Source organism: Anguilla anguilla, chromosome 11, assembly GCF_013347855.1.
Source record: "Anguilla anguilla isolate fAngAng1 chromosome 11, fAngAng1.pri, whole genome shotgun sequence".
NCBI lineage: Eukaryota > Metazoa > Chordata > Actinopteri > Anguilliformes > Anguillidae > Anguilla > Anguilla anguilla.
The window spans coordinates 14,147,733-14,174,685 of record NC_049211.1 but is presented as its reverse complement, the minus strand read 5'-3'; the positions used below and the strand labels follow the sequence as shown (position 1 = coordinate 14,174,685).

At 43.4% G+C, this 26,953-nt stretch overlaps 1 protein-coding gene across 2 annotated transcripts in view; it reads left to right on the top strand.

The window, feature by feature from the left end:
* Nucleotides 1-26,953, top strand: part of lama5 (laminin, alpha 5) — a 65,396-nt gene that overhangs the window by 14,566 nt on the left and 23,877 nt on the right. The window contains exons 3-32 of one of the 2 annotated variants that reach the window (XM_035381702.1): nucleotides 6,356-6,473; nucleotides 9,284-9,402; nucleotides 9,853-10,023; nucleotides 10,257-10,354; nucleotides 13,891-14,006; nucleotides 15,984-16,102; nucleotides 16,577-16,667; nucleotides 16,865-16,999; nucleotides 17,435-17,494; nucleotides 17,797-17,937; nucleotides 18,229-18,366; nucleotides 18,541-18,675; nucleotides 18,880-19,014; nucleotides 19,155-19,292; nucleotides 19,467-19,519; nucleotides 19,837-19,936; nucleotides 20,194-20,246; nucleotides 20,478-20,583; nucleotides 20,720-20,819; nucleotides 21,044-21,200; nucleotides 22,241-22,370; nucleotides 22,732-22,874; nucleotides 23,183-23,286; nucleotides 23,468-23,621; nucleotides 24,351-24,514; nucleotides 24,957-25,065; nucleotides 25,385-25,482; nucleotides 25,638-25,842; nucleotides 26,159-26,285; nucleotides 26,700-26,839. In XM_035381702.1, the coding sequence (XP_035237593.1) occupies nucleotides 6,356-6,473; nucleotides 9,284-9,402; nucleotides 9,853-10,023; nucleotides 10,257-10,354; nucleotides 13,891-14,006; nucleotides 15,984-16,102; nucleotides 16,577-16,667; nucleotides 16,865-16,999; nucleotides 17,435-17,494; nucleotides 17,797-17,937; nucleotides 18,229-18,366; nucleotides 18,541-18,675; nucleotides 18,880-19,014; nucleotides 19,155-19,292; nucleotides 19,467-19,519; nucleotides 19,837-19,936; nucleotides 20,194-20,246; nucleotides 20,478-20,583; nucleotides 20,720-20,819; nucleotides 21,044-21,200; nucleotides 22,241-22,370; nucleotides 22,732-22,874; nucleotides 23,183-23,286; nucleotides 23,468-23,621; nucleotides 24,351-24,514; nucleotides 24,957-25,065; nucleotides 25,385-25,482; nucleotides 25,638-25,842; nucleotides 26,159-26,285; nucleotides 26,700-26,839 (3,657 nt within the window). Of the gene's footprint in view, nucleotides 1-6,355; nucleotides 6,474-9,283; nucleotides 9,403-9,852; nucleotides 10,024-10,256; nucleotides 10,355-13,890; nucleotides 14,007-15,983; nucleotides 16,103-16,576; nucleotides 16,668-16,864; nucleotides 17,000-17,434; nucleotides 17,495-17,796; nucleotides 17,938-18,228; nucleotides 18,367-18,540; nucleotides 18,676-18,879; nucleotides 19,015-19,154; nucleotides 19,293-19,466; nucleotides 19,520-19,836; nucleotides 19,937-20,193; nucleotides 20,247-20,477; nucleotides 20,584-20,719; nucleotides 20,820-21,043; nucleotides 21,201-21,761; nucleotides 21,901-22,240; nucleotides 22,371-22,731; nucleotides 22,875-23,182; nucleotides 23,287-23,467; nucleotides 23,622-24,350; nucleotides 24,515-24,956; nucleotides 25,066-25,384; nucleotides 25,483-25,637; nucleotides 25,843-26,158; nucleotides 26,286-26,699; nucleotides 26,840-26,953 lie in introns of both variants that reach the window. The other variant, XM_035381701.1, reaches the window with a different exon arrangement.

Below are 26,953 nucleotides of genomic sequence, written 5' to 3'. Positions count from 1 at the left end.
GAAACTTTGCCTGGAATAGCTACTGACTTTGTGTTTCCAGACGTACAGGCAGAGATTTACTGTGATCTCCTGTGCTTGTGTCCAGAGGTTCTCACAGAGCTTAAATAAATGTTCATGGATCTTTTCATAAATAACATTGATGTGTCATAAATCGTCAAATATACAGTTCTCATTCACCTAGGTGGTGTTTATTTATTATATAATAAAATAATGCATTTGTGGCTCCTTCCGTGAGACTTAAGAGACGTTGTGGTTTTAAAACTGTCAGAACTGATTGTAGTTAGGCAGTGGGAAAATAACAGGGTCCGCTCTGTGAAGGTGCGTTGTATGGCAGTGCCGTGCGGGTGAGAGGGTGGGTAATGGGCATTTGGGTCTGCTGTTCACACCTGCTCTGGGTGTCGGCTCAGCTTTTGACGGCGCCTCCCCATGAAAAACGCGCCTTTGCCACAAGGCTCCCAGTGTTCAGAGGCAGCCCGGATGCTAATTACAGGTCTTCCATAAGCGCTGATTATAACAGACTGCCGCAAACAGATGCACTGCAGAAGGGGGGGGGGGGGGGTGGATTTAGGAATTCCAGGCAGAATTACCATGTCTGAAAAAGTTCCCATCACCTGAGAGAGGGTCTGATGTTCACACTGGTCCCATCTCCGCTCCCTATGAACTCCTCCCTCCCAGTTCTGCTTTCTGATTTAATGACAAGCCCCTGCTTGTGCCCCCGGATTAAAAGGGGGGAAAATACAGTTAGGTTTGCACAGTTTGCTCCGTCATTTTGCAATAGCATGTGGTTTTTAATGCTTTAATCCATTACTTTTTTAATTAAAAAAAGGGGGGTCCCGTCTGGGAAGATGTTTTACTTTGAAAATTAATTAGCTGTTTCCTGCAAAAAAAAATGAAGCGGGAGTTTTGGTTTCCAGACTGCAGCACTTGAGTCTGGGCTAATTAGATATCCCTGACTGCACATCTTATCTCACTGCTATCCCAGCTGCTACAGGGGCCTCCTCCGACAGCAGCATTATCTTCTGCTGTAGCTCAAGCTGGCCCTGCCAGTGACTGCAGAAAGCTTTCCAGAGGCCTTGAGTTTAAAAACTAAACACAGAGACCATGAAGATGCAACATTGCCTCCCTGAAGAGTGTTAACGAGGAGACTAATGAAAATGCCTGTGTGTGTGTGTGTGTGTGTGTTTGTGTTTCTGTAGGCTCAGGATTAAGTCTGCTTTCCTATGTCTGTCTGATGCCTCAGGAGGGTGGTACAAACTCACACACGCACACACACACACACACACACACACACACACACACGCAAATACTTCAAACTCTGTCTCCATTTCTCTGACTTTCTCTCACTCTCTCTCTCTCTTTCTTTCTCATGTAAGCACTTGAATGCTCATGGTCACAATATCAACTAAAATGGACCAAAAATCAAAAAACAAATGTGACATTAATGTAACATAAGGCAAGAATCTTTGGTCACTCGGCTCAAGGTCATGATTGAGGCATGCCCACATATGCATAAGCATACAGACAGCAATAGTACCTATTATTTCTCTGTGCTTGATGCTGATGATATCCTGCATCCTTGGACCTTCAGATCACCTTTCCAAATCCAGATCCATGCCATGTGCCACCTCAAAGCATAGTCTATTTTTATGATACAAGATATAATTTTCTCCCTCCTGTTCTTTTGGCCTTTATTGTTCAAGACCTGGCTCACTAGTAAAGTGATGCTTTTTATGTCTTCACATGGCAAAAGGGGATGGATGTTTTCTTATATATTTTCAAGGTTAACTTTTATGACCAAGTGAACATGTCCATGCTTGGAAATGTGTCTCTGGGTATTTTACTGTTGTTTGCTCAAGTCCGCAAGCTTAAAAATATCTACATGTCTTTCTCATGTGAATCACTCGGTCAGTACATATCACTGTTAACACGCAATATATTAGGAGCTGGTTGTGTGGATGGATGATTCACTGAAGAAGGAGGAATTGCAAAAATACAACCATATATAATGCTGCACCAAGAATGTTACACAATTAAACATTTATATGGAATCTAGTGAGCTCTAATTATTTATCTTAGCATTTTTTCTGCTTGGGGTTTCAACTTTCAAAGACATTTTGTAACTGTAAATATTTGTCATCAAAATATGTAAAAATATTTGGGTGGGCAAAGCTGCGGATGCTCTCTCTCATGAGACGTGTGTGAGGTGGTTGCAGGTGGAGATTTCAGAGAGTTGTTCTAGTGTTAGGCTACTGCGGGAGCTGTCTTTGATAATGCAACAGTGGTGTGCACAATGGCTCGGGGGAGCTTTCCTCGACTCTGGAGCGAACGGTGCCCACTAGAAGAGCCGCAGAGGAATCCCAAGAATGGCTGTGCTCTGTGACCTTATAGGCTGCCCCCTGGACACCGTAACCCAGCGGCAGTGAGAGCTTATTCATTCCTGGATGGCATCATTCCCACGGGGGCCAACAACTGGGCCTGTGGCTGCGCTGGGCCCAGGATGCGGGGCCAGCGGGCGGATGTTACAGACATGTGCGCTGCCGCCCAACTCCCCACTGGGAACGACTGTACTGATGGCCGCAGCTGGGGCGTCTCCCCTTTCAGCCTGGCTGCTTTCTCTCTCTCTCTCTCACAAGCAGCTCATTATTCCTCAGCCCAGTCTCCAGTGAGACCCGGTGCTACACTGGCCTCGTAGCTCCGCCCATCTGCAGAGAGCCCCCTGGGGCCGCCCCAGGCACCTCATGATTAGCCGGGACGTCCTCTGAGAGATCCCAGAGTGGGGTAGATTTGTGCGGAAACTGCAGTGTGACCACCTCCCCCTCCATCCCCCCCCCCCCCCCCCCCCCCCCCCCGCCTTCCCGAGAATTCTTCAGATGGGGTGCTGTCCAGGCATGTTTTACTTCCATTTATCATCATACCAGTGGTTCCAGCATTTTTATGTGTCTGCGTGCATGCGTGCATGCGTGAGTGCATGCGTGCACATGTTCTCGTATGTTGCGTGCATTTGCCCAATTCATGAACCCCTGGATGTGTTTATTGATCGGTCTGAATCTTGCGCTGAGTAATAGTTCGCTTTTCTTTTGGAAAAATGTCGTACAAATATTTCCCACCTCCAATGGACGTACGACCGTACAACATGGAATGTGGGTATGGTGCTGTCTGATTCTGTTAAAGCATACAGCTGCTAGCTTCCACATATCTATCCCATTACATTAGTGCCCACTGAGAGGTAGATGACACACTGAGTGCTGAATACTGTCTCATTCCAGCACCCTGTCCTGCTGAACGGGGCGTACGTATGCAGGAGTTTCCTCCTCTCTGGAATGTTTCGTTTATGGTCCATAGTTCAAATGCTCCGTCCGTGTCTTGAGGCTGTTTTCTTTATCAGGATTACCTCTGGAAAGAATGTAGTGGAAAAGCAAAGTTTGATAATTAACCTCACAGAACAATTAACTAGAGCAGTCGTCCGTGAAATTACTCACAAAGCATCCAGCCCTGCCGAAGAGATGAAGTTATATGATCATTTCCTGATTTTGTCTGAAATAGTAATAATAATAATAATAATAATAATAATAATAATCTGAGTTGAGATATGTTCCTCAAAAAGTAATTTGATCTTAGACAAAAAAGGAATGAGATCAATACAAAAGTACAGTTTCAACAGTTTCATGGTTTTATTGCAGAAGCTGTTACATTCCAAATCTAAGACTACAGTGTTCTCACAATAATAACGTTTCATATAGAACTAATATTCTAAACTTCTGGCTACAGATCACAGAGTCGACTGATGGATGAATTGCTTCGTGTCCCATGTTCCCAAAGTGGCTTAAATAAAGATTTAACCAATCTGTCAAATCTGATATCAAGGAGAGAAGCTACCCTCAGCTGAAGTTGGAATGCATTAGTTACTGTTTGTAGGCATAACATTTTCCTACTCATGATCTTTGACTTTTTTGGCTCAAGTTTTGAGCATACTTATGGGGGAGTGTTTTTTTAAGGAGGACAAGGACTTGCTGCATTGCTGATTAGGTGATACGGATTCCTGAAAATAATCATACTATTCTCGTCTTCTTTACCCATCTGCTTCATCTACTTTTTTTTCATAGGAGAGCAGACAGTCTTTTGTACTTTTATAATGTATTTAGACATAAGCTGAGAGAGAACGGAGCACAGAAAAGGCCATGGCATTGGATGTGATCGAAACCCCGAGTCAACCCCCCTACGGGCTGCACCACACATCTATCCCAATAGCATTTTTTAAATAGATTTTTCTTTTACTTCTGTAAAAAAAAAAAAAAAAAAAGTTGATTTATTGTATTCTGAATTCATGTTATTTCTCAATTGAATTCAACCTGCCTGCAGTCTATATCCTGGGGACATTTGTTAGCGGTTTTGTATGATCTTTGCCACATTGTGAAAAGGAAACATTTTTCACACAGTTGGGAAACCAGAGTTTCAATTACCGATTCAGCTTTTGGAAATGACGTTCTTCCTGTTTTTTTGTGTTTGATCTGTTGCGCCTCGTTCGTTGATGACCGCTTCTCTTCTGGGTCCCCCGCAGCCCATGACCCGGTCATGCGGTGGCTGGAGTGTTATCTACTGGAGCGGGACTCTGCCGAAACAGAGGGCTCAGGAAGAGGAAGGGGACGAGCGGGGGGGGCCCGGGCCGGAACGTTCCACAGGGCCACGCTGTGCTCCGCTCGCTGGCCGTTCCACGCCCTCACTGAGCATGTGCCGGCTGTCTCGCTCTGAAAACACTTGCTCTGATTGATAGGCTCGGCCCGTTCAGCCGGCTTGACCTTTAAGCAGCGACAACCATAAATAGTAGGGTGAGGCTGAAATGAACGTTTTTTTTGTTGTTTTTTTTTATTTACAGCTGTGCCGTCTCCTGTCTGGGTGTCAACGGGTCCGTTGTCCAAGCCACTCAGAGGCTGCTCAGGCTGCAGTGCCTCTTGAGTCATTTGGAGGATGTGAGGGCAGTTAGAAGTGAAGAAGGACAGGAAATAAGGAGTGATTAACTGAAATAGTTCTTAGACTGGGAGAGTAGTGATGGAAATTCTGTACCAGTATATCAGTTTATTAGAAACCTACATCAAATATAAACTGTAAAGCCTATGTAAAATGGTTTGGAGGGCTGTGCAGTTGCTACAAAGTTTATTTCACTGGGTGGTTTGTTTTTTTATGTGTTTCTTTGGTCTGGGCACACCCCTTTTAACATGCACATAAATGTATTTCAACACACAAGCAGACACACACAAATGAAAGCCCTCAAGGTTTGAAAAGGTATGATCTTTGAAGTTGGGGGAAAGTCAAAACCCACCAATCAACAGGCGTCTTGTTGATGGGGGAGAGAATGGCATTCTGTGTTGAAAAGGCTTCATTCACATCCCTTCATATACACTGACACAGGTGTCTTTGTCTGCAACTGCAGGGAATTCATCCAAAAAAAAATTTATGTGGCATTCTAAAAACGTTGTTAAGATGTAAGCACCAGCTCGTAGGCTCCTTTTTCCAGAAGGGAATTGCATGGTTATTATCGCTCTGTACTCTGTAATGAATGCATTTGTGTTGAAATATATATACCACAGAGCATGGATAGCTTTTGTAGTGGCCTAGTGGTATTCTGTATAATTCAATTTAAAAATACTTTTTAAAAATACTTGCTTTAAAGACTATTGTGTCCTAATTTTTCTAGCCTTATTGTTAATGCAAATTGTTATTTGCAGTTTTAATTTATTTGTATTGTGTGTGTGTGTGTGTGTAAAAAGGAGAGAAAGAGGGAGACCCATTTTCTTTCTTAAATGACGATTAAAAACATTTAAACTGGCCATTTTAATGTTCTCTAACACCATTCTAAAAGATCTTCTACCATACATAATTGTACCATGAGCAATTCTTCTTGACATAACTGAATATATTCAAAAGAGACGAGATAGCAGCAGGAATGTGAGCTGTACACACTTGGCGGCATGTCAACAGGCGACTGTGTCCTGAGTGTAGGCAGCTGGAGAGACTTCAGGCCAGAGCCCAAGGCCTCCTGCCTAACCCGCTGATCAGGCTATGTTGGGCCCTCAGAAGAAATTCATTTGGAGAAATTAATAAATGATTGTACCAACCATGTGCACTTGTGTCACATAATCAGTTTAATTAAGCTACCATGGGAAGACCTCCTTTAGTCCCTGTTTACAGCATGAAACTATTTTAAGAATGATTTGTTTCATTGCAGAGATGCTAGTAGTACAGAAATGACAGCTTATTCAGTGGTGAAAATGGAAGTGAGATTTTATCTAGTTCAGTACAGTACAGTGCATTTTAATGGTTGTTTGTTTTTGTTTTCTTCTTGTTTGTTTCCTATTAGCTCTTCCACGTGGCCTACGTCCTCATCAAGTTTGCGAATTCCCCCAGACCTGACCTGTGGGTGCTGGAGCGGTCTATCGACTTCGGGGAAACCTATCAGCCCTGGCAGTTTTTTGCCTGTGAGTATCAGTCTGCTAATCAGTCTGGCGGGAGCATGGTGAAGATGGGGATGATTATGAAAAAGATTATGATGATGGTTGTGATGGAAATTGTGATGACGACAATCCAAAAGCTAAGTTTAAAAATTCATATGGATGTGCATTCAGAAAATATGTGATTCACTATGCCTATGCCCAAACTTAATCCTAAATTTATATTGCATTTTACGTACTACAATGTTGTGCCTTTTTGTGCTTATTCTAGTGTACTGTATTTACGTACATTATCCTACATAGATAGAAATGCATTATTCATCCATTTGTACAAAAGAAAAAAAATTTAGGCAGAAATGATTAAAAAGTGTAGAATGTACAGTATATCCACTATGAAGAAGGTAGCAGAGAAAGAGAGTGATACCATGGAAACCAGAGGCGTATCCTTGTTCTGTCCCTTTAGAGCTTAAACACAGAGTCCTTTTGTTTTTTGCTGCCAGATGAGACTGTCATACACAGTAGGAGGAGGCTGAGTCCAGGAATAGCTCAATGAAAGCAAGCCACAGCAGTGCAAGTGCTGATTACTTTATTGTCATTAACAGATCTGCCACTGTCAACTTTGGAAACATAGTACACACTTACAATTGCTTAGCAGTTTGCCCTAAACACATAGCATCATGTCTGAGGAAAAATTATCTGGGAAAAAAAAACTTTTGGTTTGATGGCATGACAGAGAACCCGAAATCCAATGGGAATTTATATCCACCACCAGGAACACACTGTTAATATCTGTAAAGTGCTTTTCATCGCTTGCGTCTGTGCTTCGACGTTCTGCATGTGTGAATGTGCAGAGCTGAGGGTCTAGAGCAGCATATCTTGCTGGCAGCAGCAGCTGTCAGTTCAGGTGGGAGACTGCGACATTCCGTTCATTGCTGCCAGCCCACCTCGGCAGCAGCGTGCAGGCCCCGGCTAGATAAGGGTCTCCACAGAATTCCAGTAACCTCGCTGGGGGACGAGATGTGCTCTCTAGGAGCGGGACCCACTGAGGAAAGCAGCTCACGTGTTTTCGTACGAGCGCTCCTGTGCTAAAAACTAACTCTGTTTTTGAAAAACAAGTTTGCTTAATGCATTCTTACATTAAGTCTGTTGTTATCTGATACGTGGAGATATGTGGCAGTGGAACAATGCACACAATGCCCCTTTTCAAGGGCACTGACACCGTACCAGGCTAGATCATCCGTGCAGAAATCGCTTCCAGACAGACATTTTAAAAACCTGTTTCTCCCAAATCAGCCAGATTGTCCTTACAAGGCAAATGGAAACAGCGCATATAAAATGAGTGAAGTGAAAGGGGGTGACCTCCTGGAGTCTCACTGCTGTCTCATCTGCTGACTTTACAGGAACAGAATCAGTGAAAAACAGATGTGCTGTTTATACTGTGCAAGTGGTTGTGAGGTTTGAGGAAACTGCATATGATTTTAATTTAGTTAGAAAGAGTGAGGCGGGTTGAGTCAGCTGGGGGTGAGTCATTCTGTTTTAGAAGGTTCAGTAGAAGGCGCAATTTCCACTGAGCCACAGTTTGTGGTCAAGCAGGGGATTAAAGTTTGCAAAGCTGTTCTGCTCTCTCCGACAAGGCAAATCCCTGTTGTGCTGCTGTTTTTGTTCTTCCTCCAATAAGAGATTTCCAGGTCATCTGATTTTCTGTGTAGCCCTTATTTGGATAAATAGTAGGTACATAAGTAACATAATCATAGTCATCTGTCCCTCTTTCATCAATTATTTAATTTTAATTTACCTTTTCACCAGCCAAACTGTTAGCAAAGCTGTACAGAGGCTGGGTAGCTTTTTTGTGATTCTCTCTGCTTAATGATTAAGTATGCCACCTGAAATATTTTGTTACATAAATAAAATTAGCCACATTATCATAATACATTTTCCTTGCTGATTGGCTTTTTCATGAATATGTAAACCTTCTTGCAGTTTGTATCTGTGCTACAGGCACTATGGCAGAGGTATTGGCCCATATGGCCAGACAAGTATCAGTTATCAGCACCAGCATATTGTGCATCCCTACCAATTTCACATGAACGTTACTTACCTCTGGCACTTTCTAGGTTTCATGTCTTTGGGGTGCAGGGTGAGGGGACGTTATTAGCCTGCTTAATAGGCACAGATCCTCAGTTAATGAGGAGGGTAAATGCCAAACCTGCCTCCCCAAATTTGTCTTGGCTTGTTGCTTCTGCGGTTCCACGGAATGGCAGTAATGAGCATATTGGATGATGTATAATATGAAACCTCTCCCCAGGTGGTACTTGCAGTCCGGTCTGTTAGTAATTTGGCAGTGATGCAATTTTTGTTGTATGGGACTGTATGTAAGAAAGGCTGTAATTCCTACACTGATAACCCGATATAGATGTAAATGCCCTCATATTAACGCTAACAGGCTGAATTCTAACCTCATATTCACTGTTTCATTTCGAATCCTGTGTGCAGGAGTGCAGAGCCAAAGCAACAAAAGTTGTGTAACTGTCCAAATACCCACCCACTGCACTGTTACTGTATATATGTATAACTACTCTTGAGCATAGACGGTACAGTGATTGCTCCCTGTAGAAGTGCTCGCCTGGCTAGAGATCTGGGTGACCCTGTTCATTGAAAGCATGTGAGAACCATGCTAGAATTAGTGTGTAGCTTCTAAGGGTCCAAATCATATTGGAAAGTTTGCACCTCATATTGTAAGTGGTGAATTCTGAACTTGCTCTTACTCGTGAAACATGAGTCTACATTAAATCTTGCTATGGCTGTAACTTGTCAAATTGACTTTTGTATTGTGCCAGCATCAAAAAGAGACTGCATTGAACGCTTTGGCCAAAGCACAATTGAGCGTATCAACAAAGACAATGATGTCATCTGCACAACAGAGTATTCCCGCATTGTTCCCCTGGAAAACGGAGAGGTAAGCGGACAACCACAGACAGAAGTGTTTCTTTTCTGTATGTGTTATTTGTTCCTCACAAATTAGAAAAATAAAAAATAAAAAATATTGCAAAGTATATCCTTTAATTCTTGTTGCCTGGAAATGTCCCAGTAGTGTTGGTATGGCATGTGATGCAAAAGTAGATCATCTGTACCACAAGAGTCCGAACTATCATTAAGTGGGGGGAATGCTTACAATGTTAGTTGAATGTGCAATATATTGTTCACCACTCTCCATTTGATAATAACAGGGAGAAAAGTGAGTGTGGTCAAGCAGCTCTATAGAAGAAACCGTTCATAAAATTTTCAAAATTGCATGATTTAGGATGATTGTCTTATTCTCTTGTTGCTCTTTTTGTGTATTTCACACTTATATGCATTTGTGCACCCCTGTGTATGTGTGTGTGTGTGTGTGTGCTTTTGTGTACAGATTGTAGTTTCCCTGGTGAACGGGCGTCCAGGAGCCATGAATTTCTCCTATTCCCCTGTGCTGAGGGACTTCACCAAGGCCACTAACATCCGCCTGCGTTTCCTTCGCACCAACACCCTGCTGGGGCACCTGATGGGCAAAGCACTCAGAGACCCCACTGTCACGCGCAGGGTGAGCTTCTGATTACACACGGCATTTGAGTGCATTTCTGTGACTACACGACCAGTCACCTAATTGTTCATTGTGCCCACTTGCAGTAGCATTTTTTGTGATGCATGCTCAGTTGTCACAAGGTTGAGCATCATCTTGTCTGGGATCTTTTAGTGGGGGTGGCTCAGGTTTTCATATATTATACCAGCATTCTCTTTAAATGTTATTATTTCTTTCTTTTTTCTCATTTGCAGTATTACTACAGCATCAAGGACATCAGCATTGGTGGACGGTGTGTGTGCAATGGACACGCTGAGGCCTGCAATGCTAAGGATCCCAATGACCCTTACAAGTGAGACCCAACACACCTTTCCTTTGTTCTTCCAAGCACGATGCCTTCATGGTATTCAAATCTGTTTGTTAAATACATGCATGTTAGCCTAATACTGACTATTGTTCAGCATTGATCAACATCAAAGATGTGCACAAATAAAATAGACTAGAGAAGATTTAGATCCTAAATAAAGTACATTCTGCCTCTCCTATGAAATATAGAGCTACTAATGGAACATAGATAGAAAAGTATTAGCTAGGGAATGACTTAATAGCTAAGGGGAACAGCACCTTTATGTAAAGGGTTCAACATAATATTATTTGGGAATGACATCCTTATCAACAAGAAAGAAATAGCCTATTTTCTTGAGGGGACAAGATCAGTATCACAAGTCACTCCCCTGTGGTAAGGATCTCATCTCCTAAAATAAGATGTCATTCTTTTCATACCCTTGGGTTCCATGAATCTGCAAACGTATTAAAATGTGGAGATGGTTTTAGCTATGATATAAGTACTTTTTTTAACCTGTATCAAGTTTTACTTGTCAGTTTTGCTGCACTGCCATCTTACTACTGTGCATTCAAAAAATACTTTCGAAGTAATTAGGTTCATAGAAAAGAAAAAGGAAGTGGAATGATTTATTTGTCTGGAGTATTACCCCAAATGATGCTTCATAACTTGGATTCTTTGCTGCTACAATCAGATGCTTTTGTGCAATGGTGTGAAAGTCTCATCGGTGCATTAAAACTTTATGAGATTTGTCTGAACAGATCTTCATATAGCATGTTGCCCGAGGAAGAGAAGGGCGCTTTCTGGATCGTTATTTATGTGTGCATCTGCGTCCTGAGATTTAACTCCATGATGTTCCCCCCTGAGTGTGTATTTTGAATAAGTGTAGGGTACGGTCTCTGGAGAAAACTGTGTACCGCATGGTTTAAAAAATGATGTACTGCTTTCCTTTCCAGCAGAAATCCTGTCATTGTTTATGTTCCGGAGGTGATGCAAAGGATCTCCCAAACCTGTCATTACCTAGCCATGAGCTCCAGACACACACATACAGCAGACACACGCTCACCTCATCCCTATGCGGGAGCTTTAATGACATACCATTCTGTAAATATTTGCCAAATATGAACTCCCACCACTGTCACTACGCATTCTTCATATTAAAATAAACAGCTAGTATATGGAGTGCCATTGAATTGTCAGAACATTTTATGGTTAATTCAAGTATATATAGTATGTTCCATGAGTGAGAGATTCTGCATCTGGACATGTATCAATAACTTAGCACTGAAGATGCTCTTACTCTAATGCCTCCAATTGTATTACTGAAATTTACAGCTTTGTTATAGTACAGAGAGAGGGAGAGAGAAAGAGAGAGAGAGAGAGAGAGAACATTAAAGATGGGGACAGAGGTAAACGAAGCGGGTGGAAGGCAGGCTGAATTCCTGCATTCTTGGAGTCGAGGGTGGGTGGGTTTGCAGATAAGATGGTGAGTGATCGTGGTTGAGTGGGACGTTTTTCAGGACAGGAATTCCACATGGTGTCAGAAGTTATTGGATGGAAAATGTGATCCTGCCCAGTACTTCCCAGTGCAGGTTGGTTAATTTAACTGACATAAACCAGGAATTGGGGAGGTGAGGCTGACAGTTTGTTTAAGATTTTTTGGAATATTTCACATTTCTGTTTACAGTATATCAGTGGAAAATGTACAAAACTGTGGATAGGTTTTTTTTTCATTTTATCTACATTTCAACATCCATATAGTGCATTCACCTGAATGTATATATGCTGCTATCTTTGGTAAACCACACATTATTTTAGCAGACTTTCATTTAATAATATTTATAATTTTGTAGCACACCAGTGGGTGCAGTCAGTGTAGTCCATTTACTGTAGATTAAATTGTGCGGAAGTACGGGTAGCTTATTTTCCGAACTTAAAGCTCAGAGACAGAATGACAGCGCATAGCACACACGCACTTTCAGGTGTGCACAACATGTCCCAGCATTATCGGTCTTCAGGCAGCATACAGCTCACATGGGGGTTCGGCCATGTTTGCCCCGGTCATCCAGTGCTGTTAGAATCAGATCACTGAAGCAGGGGCGGGGGTGGGTTGGGGGTTAATAGATTTTGAATGATGCCTGTTGAATGTTATGGGGTCACGTAACTCTGTTGAGACTGGTGTTCTGGACCATTTGGTTTTACTCCATGAGGTCCCTCTGACGGATTAGGGATGCAGTAGTGCCCTCATTCCCCAACTGCGTATCATAACAACATAAGAAAATAAAGATGTTTTATGATGAGGACTGGCCCTTCAGCCCATCTAGGGTCTTCATTTTGCCTACAGAGCATGTATAACTATCCTTTATTAATTAATGGAACCCAGGCATGCATACTGTGCAGCCATACCATAAAGCAATAATGCAGTGCATTTATTTATAATTTTTGTTTTGTGTGTATGTCCAATAGTAACTGATCATTAGTAGGTTCCATAATTTTCATTTTGTATGAATTAAAAGCAATCCACAAATAACATTATGTATATTTTCCTGTGAGTGCTTGTGGGCATCAGGAATGCATGCATGCGTGTATGCGTGTATGCGTGTATGCGTGTGTGTGTGTGTGTGTGTGTGCATGTGTGTATATGTGTGCTGTTATCTTCTGTTAAAAATTTGATACTTTAAATAATTACTTAACCAGATTTTTACGGTTGGACTCATGTGGTGGACTCATATGGAGTAATTGACATCTGATTTATGTGTAAATATATGAAAACCTCACACCTTGTTGTATATTCTCCTTGCATTCTATGAAGTTTGTCCATCTGACACCTTTAATTTTGACAGCTGCTTGATAATTGGGACCACTATAGTAATTTTATATGTATGATTTTATATGTAAGTGTGAGCAGCACAGCTGGCTGTGGTGATGTCACTCTTCACCTCTCATCTACTTTTTTAACATCACCTCAGTTTGTACTTCATGACCACATCATGCCAAGCAAAGTGGGGCGTGTAATACCATGGTATAAAAAAACAAAGCAATCCCTTTGAAACATATCACGTTCCAAACCGATCAGGTGCAGCCGTCTGCCAAATATTTATACAGTTTTGTTATTGTTATGAAGACATATATTTGAACCTAGGACTGAGACATGTCTGTGAATGTATTATTCATCATTTTTACATCCAATTATTTAGCATTCACTATTTTCAATAGTTTCGGGTTTTAGCAAATCATTCATATCAAGGTACCGTGACAGCATTAGAAACCTTAGTGAATGAGAGGATTAACCTTTTTAGTATGTTAGTCTAATCTCTGATCTTTTCGGCATCTCTCTGAACATAGAGGGGAGAAATGTCTGTTCTAGTGGGACAAAAGCCAAGTTTGAATAGCAGCAATACCTGCAATTCAAGTTTGAGAAACCGCCTGTACATATCCATGTTACAATGAGAACAGTTGGGCTTCTAAAAATCAAAAAAGTAAAATAGCTGTGTTCTGAACTGTCTGTTAATTGACATATTTTTTATATTTTTGTTCTCTGAAAGGCTGCAGTGTGACTGCCAGCACAACACTTGTGGGCCATCATGTGATCGCTGTTGCCCTGGATTCAACCAGATGCCATGGAAACCAGCAACAACTTACAGCGCCAATGAGTGTGAACGTGAGTACCAACTTACTGACCTTCTGGAATTGAGCTTTTTCCAATAATCATGAGGTTTCATTCATATTTAGAATATATTGGTCCTTAAATTCTTAAATAAACCAAAGAATTTGTTGTCTGCAGCATGCCAGTTGTTTTTAGTCCAGCCCCAGGGTTCCTTTATAGGCTTTGAAGTTAGCATCAATATTTTCAATCAGCATTCAGCTGTAAAGCTAAATAAATATATGAGCATAAAAAATTATGTGCATATGGCTGAGTATAGTAGATATTATGGCCATCTCCCGATCCCCCCATCTCCCTGGAAATATCTACCTCACATCATGAAGTGCTTGTTCTCCCTCCTCAGATTAAAGGTTACATTGACACTGATTATATTTCTTTGTGCTAAGTCGATTGAATGATCTTATCTCTGTCCTCACAAAGTCAAATAGATCTCAGAATACATCATGTGTAAGTCAAGCACTTTTTTGTTGAAAATGGTAGAAATGTCACACTTCTACATCTGTGAATCATAATGAAAGCATGATGCTGAGGGAATTGGGCCAATTCAGCAAGACCTATCTGTGGGGGTAAAATCCTAATACACTGTTTTGACCCTCACAAGTGCCTTGAAATTGGACTGCTATGTGGTTACACAGGGTTAGCTGAGCAGTGCTTTGTGTGTGCATGGTATGAGTCTGATGTTGTATGTAAACCGCCAGTTTGTTTGGGGTTCCTCTGCTGCAAAGTAACATTAGAGGAACATCTGTTCTCTAGACTGGACTGGGAGACTCCCGGGATATCATCTTAACTTTATCAACCGCAGACACAAGTAATATAATCTTGTCCTGTTTTTTTGCTTGGGTGACTCAACCAAAGCACCGAAGTGGAAATCCCCTAAATATCTGTTCCTAATGTTTTAGTCTTGTATCTGTTTGGCATCACGTGCACTCTCTTTTGTTTGTATCTCACATTGCTTTTTGAATATATGTGTATTTGCTTCCCCTGAATGACCCCCTTCATTTTTCATTTGTTGATTTTTTTTTTTAAATGATGACTTATCTTTTTAATCATTAAGGTATTTTAAAGCTTTCCTGAGATTCACTTATTAGTTCATTAAAGGGATATGTCTTTTTTATCTCTTTTTGACACTCATTGAAGATGGGTACATTGTAATTCCGGAATATTGTGTGACTTTTCCTTTTTTGTTTTATTTTCATCTTGTGTTACAGCATATGTAGACACAGGCCCATGATTGTTAAAAATTGCATTAGCCGGATGTTGATTTTGGTACTTATGGAGGCAACACTCTACTGTGATTGCTGCTTGTGTATCTCTGTCTTTGACTGTCTTTCTTATACGTTGTCTCTAGGTTCCCTCCCACTTTCCTCCTCATCATCTTCCTTTCTTCTGTCCCTCTCCCTCTCTCTCACTCTTCCTCCGTCACCGCTGGCCTTCTGCAGTGCACCTCCAGGTGGAGGCTTGCCTTGTGTGGTCTGTGGCTTGTTTGTTCAGGGTGGCTATATTAGTCTGTTGATGCACATGGCTCTGTCCTTCTCACCCACTCACCTCCTTCTCTTGCACAAATTCCTCCCTCCAGGATGTAGAATACTGTTGTAAATCACACTTATAAAACTTCGCGAAAGTGACACACTTTAGGCCTCACTGAGCAAATATAAGTACTATGGATTTGTTTTATGTTTTCTTGTCAAAGATATCTTCTAAAACCTGGTAGCTATTATGTAGTTATCATCTTTTCCACTATTTTAGCAACATTGTGTCATGTTGGTGGCTGGATTTCCTTTGTTTCCTCGGTTTTTGTGATAGATTTGAAATGTGCGATCTGCATTTTACCCTTATGTTAGCTACTTACAGTGTATAACAAGGTCCAACGAAATATATTTCGGTCATAAAATTGAATGGCACTGCTTCACATCCCATTCCACACTTCAGCACACTCAATGCTAAGCATGCCCTTGTGTTTGTCTCATCCTGCAGCGTGTAACTGCCACAGGCATACGTTTGACTGCTATTATGACCCGGAGGTCAACCAGAGGAGGGCCAGTGTGAACCTGCTGGGGGAGTACCACGGTGGTGGTGTGTGCCTAGAGTGTCAGGTGAGTTGTGTTCGCTAAGCTCTTCCTGTATCGGTATTTATATCATGCTGTAAAATCTTAATATGAAACAGTTCCCAAAAAAGAGAGAAGTCATGTGACCTGCAGTGACCGTGTGTTTGCTCAGCAGTGTGTGCATTACTAGGTGGAGTACCGAGTAGATTTTCTGGCTTTAAGATTCATTGAAGCATAAAACATAAGAAAAACAAAGGTAAAAATGTAGGGGTAATTTATGGGGCCATGTTCATATGGGAGAAACACTTTTATGCAAAAAAATTTGGAATTTAATTTTAAATAGCTTTTGTGTGCATTGTTATTTATTGCTGTCTTTTGTGCTGAATTTATTACTTGATTTTGTATATATTTTGCTTCTGTTTTAATAAAGTTTATGAACACTGAAAGGCAGATCTTTCCCTTTGGAGATCTTTACCTTTGGCTCTCTCTTATTTGATGCACTGAGATGTCTTTCTCCCTCAGCACCACACAACTGGAATCAACTGTGAGCGCTGCATCCCTGGTTACTACAGGTCACCTGACCACCCTCTGGACTCCCAATTCGCCTGCTCCCGTAAGTCATGCAAATCCCTGCAAAAATTTGTCTGTGCAGCGATGTCTCAGCAAAAAAATTTTTTTCGCTTGCTTTGCTATTTTCCTTTTGCTCAGGCCATTCGGCTGATGACATATGGCATATGGAATTCATCATTCTTCCCTTTCCATTTACGCAAACTTGTGTATATTCTAGAATGTTCTCTCCTCTCCCACCAGAGTGTGCCTGCCAATCAGAGTTCACAGATGGAACGTGTGAGGATCTGACCGGCCGCTGTTACTGCAAGCCCAACTACACCGGCAGGAACTGTGACACCTGCGCAGAGGGCTACGTCAACTTCCCTGAGTGTTTCCGTGAGTACAGTCACAGTCGTGTAGAGATTCATCTCATCTAGTAAAGGTTCTCTCAATGTTAAGGCTACCTACTCTTTAAAAAAGGCCCCGTCCTACCAACAAGCAGTAAAATGTATCTATGCAAGATGTTATGAAAATAAGCATGTTGTCAATGGTGTGTAATTATTTTTTGTTTCTAATGAAACATTTGTTGTCAAAGTGTTTGTTTACAATGTGCACTTTTCAGAGAGAGAATGTGATATGTGATAATGTAATGTAGAATGTCCAAGCTGACTCTTATAAACATATTAACATTTTATTTTTTACAATAGCTTTTTGTCTAAAGCTGATAGACCATGGTTGAATAGAATTGAGCTATATTAGAAGGTAGTGATTCACAGTTTCTTAACATGATCTATTTTCTCTACTGTCCATTGTTCTTTTGTCTCTCTGCAGCGATTCCCATTTACCCAAACAACAATAATGGTGAAGTACTACCTGCTGGGGAGATTATAAGTAAGCCTACAGTGCTTTTCATTTTCATGTTAATCCCTTTGATTTTGTCATATTTCTTGACAAATACAAAGAACTAGGCTCCCGTGGAGTGGAATGAATGCGCTGGCATGGAATGAAGTGAAATGGGATTAGAATGGAATGCAAACGGAATGCGATACTGTAGACTGGATTGCACAAGCCAGTCAAATCAGGCCACACTGGGACACTGTGTACACGGTGTTTATATACCTTTAATATTTTTTCCTGTCCTGTGCGATTTTTTTATCTGGTTGTTTTGTGACACCGTCCCGCTTTCCGCGCAGACTGCGAGTGTAATGCTGCCGGCACAGAGGGGAACTCCTGTCGCCCTGACCCGCGCACCCATGCCTGCGTCTGCAAGCAGGGCTTCACAGGAGCTCACTGTGACAGCTGCGCACCCAGGTTCTTCGGCCTAAACTGCCAGTGTACGTCAGGCTTGCACACTTTTTTACCCATATTCTGATTTGCATTCTCACTCCACAATGATGCAGAAAAGGTTTTATCTTCTAGGCAACACTTGCTTTTATCTAAATTTCTCCCATGTGTTGATGGGCTGAGTGATAATCAGCGCGTTTAATTTCTGTTTGCCCTATAAATGGCGCTGCCTGTTAGCATTCACTGTTTTGTGCTTCCACAGTGAGAGCTGGTTATATTTCTGTTTCACTTTGTGAGTGATTGGTGGCTCATTTGCATATGTCTGCGTTCCCCTCCCCCAGCCTGCCAGTGCTCTGGCCCAGGCTGCCTGGACGGGACCTGTGACACGGCCACGGGTCAGTGCTACTGCCGAAGCGGGTTCCAGGGGTATGCGTGTGAGCGGTGTGCTCCAGGGTACTTCAACTACCCCCTCTGCCAGCGTGAGTCCCAGCAAAAACACTCTCAGTGGCCCTCCATTGTCACCCTCCCATGGGAAGTATGATGCATGACAGGCATTCTCATACTGTGCAGGAGAAAAGGCCCTTTCTCTCTCACTCTTTTTTCTCTCGTTCACAGTCTCTCTCTCTCTCTCTCTCTCTCTCTCTCTCTCTCAGTGTGTGGCTGCAGTCCCGTTGGTTCTCTCCCAGAGGGTTGTGATGCTTCGGGCCGGTGCTTGTGCCGGCCAGAGTTCCAGGGCCCGCGGTGTGACCAGTGTCGCTCTGGCTTCCACTCCTACCCCAACTGCCAAGGTAGTGCGCTGGCAAATGTGGAGCATTTGCTTCAATATGTAGGCCATCGCTATTGAGAAACCTGACAGAAACGTATATAGAACTCAGTTCTAATTTCCCTTCATAGGTCTATGGATTAATACATTATAACCATGGAACATGGTTTAGACGCTTCAGTGCTTCTAACACTCAGGTAACATGCTGTGTTTGTCTCCTCTCTGCCAGTGTGCTCCTGTGACCCCCGCACCTCCCTGGACTCCAGCTGCAGTGTTACAGGTCACTGTCACTGCCGCCCCAACTTCAGTGGCACATCATGTGACCAGTGTGCTCCCGGTTTCTATGGCTACCCTAGCTGCACTCGTGAGTCCCCCAGAAGTTCCTCTCCAATGCTATACAAACTGGATACTGTTTGCATGTCGAGCCATCAGCCAATATTAACATCCATACTGTATTATGAAAAGGTAACCCTAATTCCGATGCCATTCCTTCCTGGTCCCCAGCCTGCCAGTGTTCCATTGAAGGCTCTCGCTTCAGCACCTGTGACAAGGTGTCTGGACAGTGCGCCTGCCTGCCCAACGTGGTGGGACAGCGGTGTGACTCCTGCAGCTCTGGGTCATATGGCTTCCCACTCTGCCAAGGTAGCTTACTTATTTACTCACCAGCCCCTTTGTGTAGTGACATATTTATTCACACTAGTCAGCTTAAGTACTGCCGATGGAGTGCTGCTCTGTCCAGCAGGGATTAGTATTTATGCATATTGAGTTAATACATGTACCTTAAGCATTTCCATTGTTGTTTCTTTGTTCTTACAGTTGGAACCTGCAACCCTGCTGGTTCTGTACAGAATGAAATCTTGCCTACGGTCGTAAGTGCACCAGTTACTGTAGTAAAATTTTTAAATTATCCCGACTGAGTCTGTGCACGTGTGTGAGTGTGTGTGTGGTGTGTGTGTGTGTGTGTGTTTGTAGGTGTTAAATGCTGATCTGTATTGGCACAATGTTTCCCTGTAGCTCATTGCAAAGACTACATGATCTCTGCTTTTATATTACTAATTCCCTCTAGTTGTAGCTGATATAGTCACAGCTTTAACTGAGCTAGATTTGGGGGTGAATTGTAATATTCAGTGCCTCCTCTTGATTGTTCATTGATGTCTTTCACTTCACTCCTCTCTTCCTCTGTCAGGGTTCCTGTGAGTGCCGTCCCTATGTTGAGGGTGTTGCCTGTGATAAATGCAAAGCCCTTTTCTGGAACCTTTCTCCGGACACTCTGTACGGCTGCTCCAGTAAGACCTGTTTTATCAGATCCCACAAGTTGCACCTGTATCCGAGTATTAGCAGTATTAGTATTTTTCTTTGGGAAAAGTGAATTAGAGTAGAATCCATCTGTGGGCCAACATTGCTTTGGCTCAGAAATACATTTCTCAATGTATATTTCAAATAGGATTCTTATTACAGGAAACCAAAGGGCTCTGTCAGATGAAGTGTGTGAAGTAGTGGTGTATTACTGTGAATGTAACTGAGTGTGATTACTCTTTCTCAGGCTGCGAGTGCAACACACCAGGGACTCTGAGCAGTGTGGCAGAGTGTGCACAGGTGAGTGGAGTCACACTACTGAACTTCAGGAGCCAGGTTACTGCAGATGGTGAATGAGCATCAGATATCATACCAGTGACTTCCATCTTCTCCATGGGCCAATGCATTGTTCTACAGGCAGCTTACATAAAAAAGTGAAACTTCCAGTGCTGTTGTAATTATCCTATGTAGTGAGGACAGTAATACCGGACACTAATACCGACATGTCCCTCTTTTGGTTTTCTGTCACAGGCTAGTGGTCAGTGTTACTGCAAACCCAATGTATGCAGCGGGACCTGCTCTGTCTGCAAAGAAGGCTACTTCAACCTGCAGGGGGACAACTACTTTGGGTGCCAGGGTGAGGGAGAAGCTCAGAACCAGGAGCAAATCAGATCTTAAGCAGAGTTCACACTGTAGTTGTTGACCAAGAGGAACCTAATGGTTTGTGTGTGTGTGTGTGTGTGTGTGTGTGTGTTTCCTTTCATCCATACCAGGCTGTCAGTGTGACATTGGGGGGTCTGCTGGTCTGTCATGTGGGGAGAGGAATGGGAGGTGCCAGTGCCGTCCAAATGTTGAGGGACAAAAGTGTAACCAGTGAGTGTCATTCACTGGGTCTTTCAATGTGGCTAACACGACTTATATAACACTCACCCTGTCGCTCGCTCACTCTCTCACCCTAACTAATTAGCCGTCAGTGGCTGTAAAATCTTTCACTACCATTTTACCACCAGAAATGAAACATTAATTTATTTTTTAATTATTGGAGAAATTCTCTTTAACTATGTTGAGTCTCCATGTTCATTTTCCCCGTCGAATAGGCCAAAACCAGATCACTACTTCCCAGACCTGCACCATCTGAAGTTTGAGATAGAAGATGGAACCATGCTGGACGGTCGGCCCGTCCGTTTCGGGTACAACCCCCTGGAATTTGAGGGTTTCAGTTGGAGAGGTTATGCGCAGATGTCTCCTATACAGGTGAGTGGCTGGGATATAGAAATACCAGGTATTATGTAATCAACAAAACAATTTGATCTCCTTTTTAGTTAAATTGTTTAAATACATTTTGTAATAGTATTTGAGTATTATTTTACTTAATTTCGCGATTTACACATGCTTCTTATGTTCAGTTATATTACTGTTGTGCGTAAATTCCTACAAATACTTTTTTCTGTATTCAAAATGAAAACATGATTATTGTGTTTGGTGCCTCTAGCCTCCATGCATGTCCATAAATCTGTCCCTTGTTTTTTTCCGAGCAATTCGATGTGTGCTTTGCTGTGCTTGTACCCTATACCCAGAGTGTGGCTTAGTAGGCAGCTTGCTTTGGCTTGAGTGATGGTTGAAGTTGGGCCTTTTTTTTAAAAGGCAGACTTTGGGGGGGTGTTGGTTGAGGAACGCTCATTGGCTGCGGCTTCATTAGTGGTGGTGGTAATAAGGAGCGGACTTGCTTTGTCTTCTTTTCCTACGTTTCGTCTGTTCTCCCCCTCTCCTCCCTGTTCTCCCCCGACCATCCCTTCCCATCCCGAACGTTCCCAGCCCAAGGTGGTGGTGGCGGTATTGGTGAGCTCCCCGGACCTGTTTCACGTAGTCTTGCGCTACGTCAATCGCGGCTCCGCGGACATCCGGGGCAGGGTGTCGGTGCTGGAGGATGGGAAGAGCTTTTTATGCGGCAACTGTAAGTGAAGGTGCCCCCCCCCCCTCCAACCATAGGCCACGCCTCCTTCGCCTTCCGCTCTCCCTTTGCTCTACATTAACTTTTCAGCTGTGGCCCTAGGCAGCTTTTCCCTGGCTCTCCTGTTTGGGGCTTTTCAGCTTTGTAGGGCCCCAAAGATGCAGCATGAAGACACAGCGGGGCAGCCGGGTCTCTACAATGCTCTCCCTCAGAGTGTTACCCCCCCCCCCCACCTTCCCAAATTCCTTCCCCACCTTTCTCCACTGCTCCCCACCAAAGAGGCACACGGTCTTTAACCCAGACCCTGTATCTACTGTACCTCCTCCTCCCTCCCTCTCTCCAGAACACAGTCAAAGTGTCGGTGCACGTGAGAGAGGCGGAGCTCTATCTCACCCGCTTCATCCTCAGATATGTAAATACAGGAGCCGACGTCTCCTCTGGTAAAATTACAGCCTATCATTCGGGTAGACGAGGTACGTTGCTCATGAAGTCTGTCACCCCATCACACGGTCTCCTGTTGTCTCAGTGTTTGATATGAAGCAGGATTGCAGGATTTCCTAGTGTATTCATTTAAAACATTTCTCATTTCTTCGTTGAGAAGTTGACATATTCTCTCTGTTTAACATTAGATGGAAATGTAAATGTATTGCTTAAAGCCTGAAGACCTACATGACTCTCCTCATTCATTCATTAGTGTGTGTCTTTGTCCTTGAGGATCACACTGTATGTGACTTTCACACTGTATGTGACTCATGGAGGTGTGTAATGTCAGATCGCCGTACTAATGCAAAGCACCTTCTCTCTCTCTCTCTCTCTCTCTCTCTCTCTCATTAGGCTCAGATCAGTCCAAGCAGATCGTCTTTGCCCCCAGTTCAGAGCCTACTTTTGTCAATGTTCCACAAAACAACTTTGTGGAGCCCTTTGTTCTGAATCCTGGCACATGGACAGTGGTCATAGAGGCAGAGGGGATTCTACTGGTGAGAGCATGTTACGGTGTCTTCAGGATATAATGGGGGGCAACACAGCTGTGTATTCCATATCATTAAGATTTGTGAAAAACATGTCAGAGTTCAGAAGCTGTAAATTAAAGGGTCCTCTCTAAAAGGGCTAAAGCATATGCATGCCTTTAGTCTGGTTTTTTAACTTCCCAGCTGAACAGATTGTTGTGGCTGCCAATAAAGTTCTAAAATGACCTTCCAATTTATGTTGTCAGTGTCCTATAAAAATTTGCCCAATACAGGGTTACGAGGCTTCTGGCTCACTGTATATACTACGTTTTCTGTAGGACTACCTGGTGTTGCTGCCCAGTGCATACTATGAAGCGCCCATTCTGCAGATCAAAGTAACTGAGGCCTGCACCTACAGCCCCACACAGGACTCCAGCCAAAAGTGAGTGAGCTCAAGCGAGACGCCTCATGAAAAATAACAAAGGCTTAGATGTCCCTGGAAAATATGATGTTCCAGTTTATTTAGTGTGCTATCCAGTCATGCAGAAGTGATTCAGAAAGATGAACTGAGCTCATGATTTTAAAAAGGGACGATGTATTTACTGTCATGTCTGTCGTTGTAGCTGCCTCCTTTACCAGTACCTTGCACTGGATGGCTTCCCTTCCATTTCGGGAAATGACGCCAGCTGCAGGTTCGACAACCATCTTCCACGGCCCTGCCAGAATGAGAAGATCACTCCCCGACACCCTGCTATGGCCATCTGCAGCGGAAGTGATGTGAGTGCCACAATGCATTGTGTGTGTGTTGTGTGTGAGTGTGTGTGTGTGTGTGTGTGTGTGTACAGTGTGTGTGTGTTGTGTGTGTGTGTGTGTGTGTGTGTGTGTACAGTGTGTGTATTTACTGTGTGTTTGTGTATGTATTGTGTGTGTGTGTATGGTGTTTGTGTGTGTGTGTGTGTGTACAGCGTGCATGCATGTGTGTGTGTGTATGTGTGCATGTGTGTGTATGTGTGTGTATACTGTGTGTGTGTGTCTGTGTGTGTGGATACATGCATGAGTGCGCGTGCATTCTTTTGTCTGTACGCAGGTGAGCGTGTGTATCTGTGTGCATGTGTGTGCAATATGTGTGTGTGTTGGGGGGCTCATGGGGGTTTGACAAGGTAGTTATAGGCTGGGGGAATACTTCACCTCCGACATGTAAGAAACAGCAGGACCTTCGCAGGAATGGAGGACATGTGAGAACTTGCATATGGTCTTGTGTGCACACAGTACTATGTGAAGAGTTCAGTCCAATTTGATAAGAGTAAATTTTACTATGATATCATACTGCTGGTCCTGCTTCGACTCATAACTTAATTGATAATTAAGTGTAAGACTGATTATTTTAAAATGTGTGTTTATGTATGTAAAAATGTTAGTACATTATGCATTAGTGGCTCGTAGCTTTTACCACAGGAGTACTAGAGTAGCGCAGGATGACATGGTCTCTGTGACCTGGCCTCCCAGATCAACGTGCAGCTGCGGGCTCCGGTACCCCAGCCTGGGAAGTATGTGGTGCTGGTGGAGTACTCCAGCGAGGACGAGACTCCCCAGACGCTCACCGTGTCTGTGAACACGCCAGGTGGACGCACGCACCAGGAATACCTCACACTGCTCCACTGCAAGTACAGGTGTGTTTGCATGCGTGAGAGTACCCCATGCGTGCATGTCTGTGTTTGTTTGGGGGTGCGTTTATAGCTTCCTTCTGTGTGTTTCTTTGTGTATTGTATGTCTGCATGTGTCTAGCATTAGTGCATGTGCATTTGTGTCTGTGCGTTTATGAGTGTATGAGACAGGGAACGCCACGACCATACATAGTAAAATTTCCAAAGTTAATTCAACCCTGGACCAGAGTGGGACCAAATGTTATCTGTTAGCTTTGAATTAACATTGCTAGAGTTTAATTTACACTGGACATTTCACTGTGTGACATAGAATTACTGTACCAATCTGTAAATTGGTATATCTTTTATAGGCTGTGCTTCACGCTATCTTTTCTAATATAGAATCTTTTTCAGAAATGTTGTTATTTTTGCCATAGCCCTGAGTCCTGTGCTTCACTCCTGTGCTCAGTTTCCTGTGTCGTGGAGTCAGTGTGGATGACAAGAACCGTGTGGCGATCTTCACTTTGTCCACTGAAATTGATGTGCAGTTCATCGCAGACAGAGCCAGTTTCTTCCTGGTGAGAGAATCACAGATTCAGAGGCATCCGCGGTTTCTTGGACTGAAGAACACAACTTGGTCATACATACACACTGAGTATCATCTATTATCCATGTTAGTGATGGCTGCCTGCTTGGTGTGTCCAACTAAACTCCATCCAATTCATCCTCCAGTCAGATTTTTTCAAGTTTTTTCCGAAGGCTTCCTACCGTTTTGTTTACAAAAGATGTTGAGCGCTCCATCATTGGCTCAGGTTTCCAGTGTGGTGCTGATATGAATTATGAAGATGGTAATTCCAACCACACACTCTCAGCTGTGTGTATGATTTTTTTTTACAGCACAAGGTCTACCTCATCCCACATGAGCAGTTCACCATGGAGTACCTCAAGCCCAAAGTGCATTGCATCAGCACGCATGGCACCTTCGCCCCTGACAGGTAGACTTCAAGTACTCATCAAAAGCAGAACTGCATTCTGAAACGGTGGACTGATATCTGTTGTAGTAAGCAGCCAAAATCTGCATGCCCTATTGCAGAAAGGCACATGCATCATGCATTGAAATTTAGTGAGTCTGGTCTTCCTTCCCTCCCAGTGGTTCCTGCATCCCGTCCCGTTTCCAGACACCCTCCCAGTCTTTGGTGCTTAAAGAGGGCCAGGCCTCTCTGGTGCAGGATCCAGGTGCGGCCCTCCCCCCGGACTCACAGTCCCTGCCCGCAGACGCCCCCCAGTGGGCGGCCGGCGACCGCCCCCCGAATGCCGCGGATAACGGAGAGCACGTCCGCCTGGATCACTCGCAGGTCTGCTGCAGGCTCTTCATTCCTCCCTCCCTTCTGCAGTTAGGCCTGTTTTATCTGAATCCCTTTCAGCCAGTTCAGAAGCATATAGTTGTCTCTATACAGTCATGACTCCCTCTACTCTAGTTTACACTAATACAAACAAGCAAACAAAAGACAGTTACAGGCAGAACAATCTTACCTCACTGCCAAATATCTTCACTGGGTGTCTCTCTGTTGTGGATTTAGGAAGGACTTGGGAGTTAGGAAAGCCCTTAAAAGTTGCAATCAGGAATGAGCTACTAATACTAATGTCCCTGTCTTGTGTCCTCCGGTATAGAATGCGGTGGTGTACTCTACGAGGGTACAGAGTCAGGGCGGCTATGTCTTCATCCTGCACTACCATCAGCCCCTGCACCCCACCTTCACCGTCCAGGTCTTCCTCAACGGGGGCCGCATTTGGCAGGGTGAGCCCGGGTCTCGCACTTCCAGTCGCAGGAGTAAATGTAGTAACGTGAGCGTGTGAGAATGTGATGTTTGTAGCTGTTTTTCTGAGCATAGTAATAGATGCAGAATGGTGATGTGTTGTACAAGGTTATTGGTTGTGGGATTTCTCCTGTTTTATTGTTTGCTAATTTTTTACTTGTTTAAAAAATAAATCCTACTGTAAAAGACATTAGTGAAGGCCTGCTTGTGGACACAGAAATGGGATCAGGGTGTATGGAACTGCTGAAACCAGAGACACCAGGCCTGCAGACAAAGGGCCACAGTGTCAATCAAGCAGCATCCCCACCATGACAGAAGGATGGAGTGAGCGTAGCTCACTGTCAGCAAGCCGGGATATAATAGATACACTGCATGATACCTTATCCCCATGCTAGGCATCGCCAACGCCACCTTCTGTCCCCATGGCTACGGCTGCCGCAGTCTGCTGATGTCAGAGGAGAAGATCATCCTGGACGTGACGGACAACGAGGTCGTGCTGACTGTTCAAGTCCCCGATGGCAAGACGCTGTGGCTGGTAGGTGCTCCCTGGACCCGCTAATAACATATCGTATGACTGATTGTCATTACTGTCATTTATTTATTTGACAGACATGAATATACACAGTCTTACAGACATGCTTCCATGTGC